We start from the raw sequence: 5362 nt of genomic DNA, 5'->3' as shown, positions 1-5362 counted from the left end.
TTCTTCTTCTTCTTCAGCTTTCCTCTCTCTCACATAAATCCTTCTCTTTCTTCTGTTGTCCTTCTGTTTCTTTCTTTCTTTCTTTCACCTTCACCTTCACCTTCACCTTCCTGCTTTTCTTTCCTTCCTTCCTTCTTCTTCTTCCTTCTTCATCCTTCATTAATCCTTCCCCCTGTTTCTTCACCTTCCTGTTTCGCCTCCTCTAAAAAAGCTCCATTTGGGCGATCTCCCCTCTTCTGTGTTTTTGTCTTCTTTCATTTGGGCGACCATTTCTCTGGCGAAACTTAATCGGAGAGATAATTTGTCTTGCCAAAATTCATTTGGGTGATAATTTTCTCTTGGAAAATCTCATTTGGGCGATCTTTTTTGTCTTGGAAAAAAATTCATTTGGGTGATAATTTTCTCTTGGAAAACCTCATTTGGGCGATCTTTTTTGTCTTGGAAAAAAAAATTCATTTGGGTGCTTATTGTCCTTCCGGAACCTCATTTGGGCCATCATCCACTTGCTGCAAATATTTTTCTGGCTAATCTCCATTTGGGCGATCTACATTTTCTGCAAGATCTCATCTGGACTGTCTGCATTTCTTCTTAATCTCTCATCTGGACAGTCACCATTCTTATATAAGATTTCCATTTTGGCGATTTAAATTCACTAAAATTCTCTGATCTCTCCCTCTATTCTATATTCCAAATGATCTTGAACACCATGTTGTTATGCTCAAATTCATGTGCTCTTTCCTTCAATTACATTTCAAGGTTAACCGCATTTGCATCATTAGAGGTAATTTGTTGTACATATCACTACTAAAGCATCATCCATCATCATTATGTGGGACTAGTTGAGCTCATCATTTTTGTTACAACTCAAAAGGCATTGCTCAAACTAACCATCGTATAGGATCCACATCCGCATAGATAATTATGCATATCTAGAATCAAGAAGTGCAAGAAATAACCAGGTCAAATTTAGGATAAAGGCGTGTGCAGGGAACCATTAATCCATCATGGCAAGTAGTTGCAATGTTTTGCATATCAACACTTATAATCCCAAAGAGGATGAGAGTACCTTCACAAACATATTGCCCAGTGAGATCGGTTTGAATGTGGAGGGCAAATCGAACCTTGAGTTTTTCTTGGATCACATCACTCCGTCAGTGCAATGCTTGCCCAAGGTAATACAATTTAATCCATTCGTTCATACATTCACTTAGGTCTAGTTGGATGTCATATATATATATATCACAGGAATCTTTAGACATTTTCGCTGATGTGGGATTAATAGCCTAGGTTTCTTCATATGGGAAATTGGCTATTTCCCATCTTATCCATACATTTTGATAAACACTGTGAACATCATTTAAGAGATTTGATGTGGGCATGGAGTGGGGAAATCAGTGGTAGCACTAAGTAAAATTTAGGGATTTCTCAAAACAGAGAATCTATCATCAAACAATATTTATGTCGCAAGAAATTTGGGCATCATTTTCTCCATGTGGGAAAGACTAATAATAATATTTGTCTGTCCGACACTGGGACAATATCGAAAGTTTCTTGTGATTGAATGTCATCACATTATTATTAGGGGACGCCTCAAACAGTCATTTTCCCCATGTGGGAAAGACAGAAATATCCAAGATGGGATTGGGGGGGGGGGTGGGAATTCTAAAGCTTCTCGTGATGTAATATTGTTGTGATGGTTGAAGATTATCATGGCTCATCCATGGATATAAATCTTCACTCTTAAAATACCAACTTAGAACCCTAATCTTGGTATGGAAATGTGCACAGGCTATGTATGAAGATGAAGCTTTATATGGAAAGTGGAAGCAACTAGGGGCTGACGAGGAGGGAAAGCCAATTTTCTTCAATCTGGGTGACTTGTGGGCGTCTTTTGATGAGTGGAGTGTGTATGGAGCAGGTGTGCCTCTGGTCTTACCATGTGGAGAGACTATAATGCAGTACTATGTGCCCTACCTCTCAGCCTTGCAGATCTACCACACTAGTAAAAGGTATATATATATACTGCCGTGCATTCGACTCTTTTACCTTGTTTATCCCATGATCTTATGCATTCAACATGATTGTGTGTCAGTCCATTGAACCACAGTAATAATAGATCAATAGAAGTCCATGTTTTTTTTTGTTTGTGAAATGTTGTCCATGCTTTTTTTGTTTTGTTTTCACCTGTTAAATTCCATATTAGTTTTTGCTTGTATAATGATGACATTTTGATTGTTTGGCTAGGCCTCCATACCATGAGGAGAGTGATTGGAGCGATGTCAGCGACATGCGAAGTGTAGCTAGTAGTGATTTTGGGAGTGACAATGAGAACGAGAAAATGCAATCGAAGTTTCAGGTGAAGGCTGTGACAGAGCAATACTGGGATAACCTAAGCTGTGTTTCTTCAGATAGGCTGAGCTTTAGTATGTCGAGCGATGAATCTGAGTGTAGACAAGGAGACCTTGTGTTCGAATATTTTGAAAGATGTTCTCCCTATGGTCGAACACCTCTTGCAGGAAAGGTATGCATATATACGTAGATGTAAAGATATACATATACCACTTAATGCACACATACACACACACAGACACACTTACTCATACACACACACACAAACAAATGCAGATATGCATCCAGATACATCCATACATATACATAGATGTATATAAATACACACATACATTGATACATCCATGTATACATTTATAAATATATCTATTATGCCGTCTCCACTCCCCATCCAGACATGGTATATGCCATAATCTAAGTTGAATCTCCTTTATTCATTGCCCGGGGTTATTATGCGTCTACTGTAGACTTCAATGTGGATACATGGGTCTACATGGAGGCCAGAGCCATCATGGTTATTGTTGTGCTTATTGGAATCGAGATTCCTAGTTGGGTTACTATCATGTGGGGAGGCTCAATATAATACAAATCCCTGCATTTCTTTCTATCTTAATTTCTGGGGTAGGCTTGACATTCTTTATGGTGTTAGCCAAGATTATGTTAATGGGAACCTCCTGTTCAGTTCAGGAAAGATGAGGAGAAGTTTAGGAAACAGTAACACAATATTTTGTTCATTAACTATCAATTATACTATAAGTGAAGTATCTTTTTTGTTTACTATCAATCCACAGATGTCAATTATCATTAGAGTGAAGTTGACCAGGGGTTGCCCCATTATATTGTGGATACGCATTTGGTCACCGCAAAAATGTGCATAGCTACGATAGGGACATAGACCAACCTAGGGTTTAAGAGAAAATACGAACAATAGTATTTGTGAAAATAAACCTAATAGTATCATGTTATGTCCTTATTGGGTAAAATTGCATCATGATACATAATGTTTTCCTGCACTCGGGCAGATTCGGGAGCTTGCTGTTGATTTTCCTCAGCTCTACACACTTAAGAGTAATGAATTGTCTCCAGCAAGTTGGGTCTCAGTTGCATGGTAAGCTATCAAAAGAACAAGGAAAATCAAATTTCTTTCAAGGAAGGCATGCTAGTATTGTGCGTGTGGAACCTTGTTAAAATTAAGTACTAATAAATTAATAATCATTATCTTTATAAATCTATACAGGTATCCGATATATCGTATACCTACCGGACCAACGATGAGTGATTTGCCAACATGTTTCCTCACATTCCATTCTCTCTGGACGCCTCCCTTGCTTCAAGGTGTGGATGAATCATCAAACACACATTGTTTTTCTTTACAGATACATCTTATCTCAACATTTTTTCTTTACAAAACCATCTTACTTCAACATTGTTTTCTTTACAAAAACCATCGTAATAACATTCACTCTTCAACAAAAATGTGTTCAAATTTTATTTTTACTGAAAATGTCATTGACATGCCTTGAATATACAATATAGTAAAACATTTTGTCTTTGCTAAAAACATCCTTTCATGTTTGTTTCTTTAAGAACGGATTGGTTATAAAACATATCTTCATTGTCATAGATGCACAGGTTGACTTCAGGTCTAGTCCAGCCTTAGTGTTAGATGACAACTGCTACAGAAATACATGTTGGATGGGTTCAGATCAGATGTTGGTTTCAGATAATTCAAGCAACAATATGAAACAAGAGCAAGAGAAGTGGCTCCACGAGCACGCAGCATGGAGGGTTAAACCTGGGATGGTGGTCGAGTTGCCTGCATTTGGCTTGGCCTCTTATAAGCTAAGGGGTCCATTTTGGGCTTCGGCAAAGGCTGCTGATAAAGAACGTGTCATGTCTCTCATTAACTCTGCGGACTCATGGATACGACAACTCAAAGTCCGACATCCTGACTTTGATTTCTTCGTCTCGAGGGAGGGCATTACAACTTAAAAAACTGGGTTGAACTCTCGGAAACGAGGAAAGGATTCGATCGAAGATGAAGACGAAAAATTGCTAACCAATTTTGCAAGAGATAGGGAGGTGGTTTGATAGTGTATTTAGTAGGTGCTTTGTGACAGTACTTTTGCTTTTTTTCTTTCAGGTTCTTAAAGAAGGGGGGATGGGGGTGGGTGATATATAGTTGGATTATCATAGGTGATGTGCCAATACATAGTATCATAGGTGATGTGCCAGTACCTAGTGTTATAGGTGATGTGCCGATATCTAGTAGCATAGGTGTGTGGTAGTCCCTAGTATAAGAGGTGATGTGCCAGCATTTAGTATCATAGGTGTGTGCCAATACCCAGTATGAGAGGTGATGGGGCAGTACCTAGAATCATAGGGATATGCCAATGCTTAGTATCAAAGATGATGTCTCGGTATGTAGCGTTTTGCTTTAGTGTACATTCTTGTCAATGTGTGGATCTAATGGAGGGATCTAATTTCTTTTGCTACAAAAGAGCAAAAGCTGTAGTCTGGAGTTTTTTTTATTTTTCTTGGTGTGAAGTTTTTTTTCTTTTGGGATGTGGGTAGCAGCATACAAAAGAACAACCCTCTCAATATGTGTATGTATATTCTGTACAAATTTCGATCTCCTCAATCAAAATGGCAAAAAATTGTAGAAAAATTTGATCCTCGTTTGTGAAGTTTGTATTGCAAGTGGTGGAGTATCTTTGGTGTTTCTCCTTTATTGTAGCTTGTTGTATTGTGATTCGAAATAATGCTTGGATATTGCTTCCTTTGTTCCATTATTGTATTTTATCACCTTGTGTGGTTTGCTTGGGATTCATGGTTTGTATAATATGGTAAATTGTAATTAACTTTGGAGTATTCAATGTGTCATTTATTGCATTGTGAGCTTGATGTAGTTTCCTATGAAGAGTGATCTCAATTTGATGTAGTTTCCTATCGCGATTCGCAATAATGCTTGGATATTTGCTTCCTTTGTTCCATTATTGTGTTTATCACCGTG

The 5362-nt window shown here is 38.0% G+C and overlaps 1 protein-coding gene across 2 annotated transcripts; it reads left to right on the top strand.

The window, feature by feature from the left end:
- Positions 1 to 476: 476 nt before the first annotated feature.
- Positions 477 to 5017, top strand: LOC147856801 (uncharacterized). 2 transcript variants are annotated; one of them, XM_087328629.1, is made up of 7 exons: positions 477 to 958; positions 995 to 1172; positions 1789 to 2009; positions 2245 to 2521; positions 3372 to 3457; positions 3587 to 3684; positions 3974 to 5017. In XM_087328629.1, the coding sequence occupies exons 2-7, from the start codon at positions 1005 to 1007 to the stop codon at positions 4339 to 4341; spliced, it is 1218 nt and encodes a 405-aa protein (XP_087184755.1). In that variant the 5' UTR covers positions 477 to 958; positions 995 to 1004; the 3' UTR covers positions 4342 to 5017. The 2 variants fall into 2 exon arrangements, with proteins under 2 accessions (XP_087184755.1, XP_087184754.1); XM_087328628.1 differs by having other exon boundaries at positions 477 to 1172.
- Positions 5018 to 5362: the final 345 nt, after the last annotated feature.

The sequence above is a fragment of the Azolla caroliniana genome, unplaced genomic scaffold (genome assembly GCF_043228905.1).
Source record: "Azolla caroliniana isolate FFs.n. ecotype wild unplaced genomic scaffold, voAzoCaro1.0.p SCAF_12, whole genome shotgun sequence".
Classification (NCBI taxonomy): Eukaryota; Viridiplantae; Streptophyta; class Polypodiopsida; order Salviniales; family Salviniaceae; genus Azolla; species Azolla caroliniana.
Note: the sequence above shows the minus strand (reverse complement) of the source record. Positions and strands in the feature narration are given on the sequence as shown.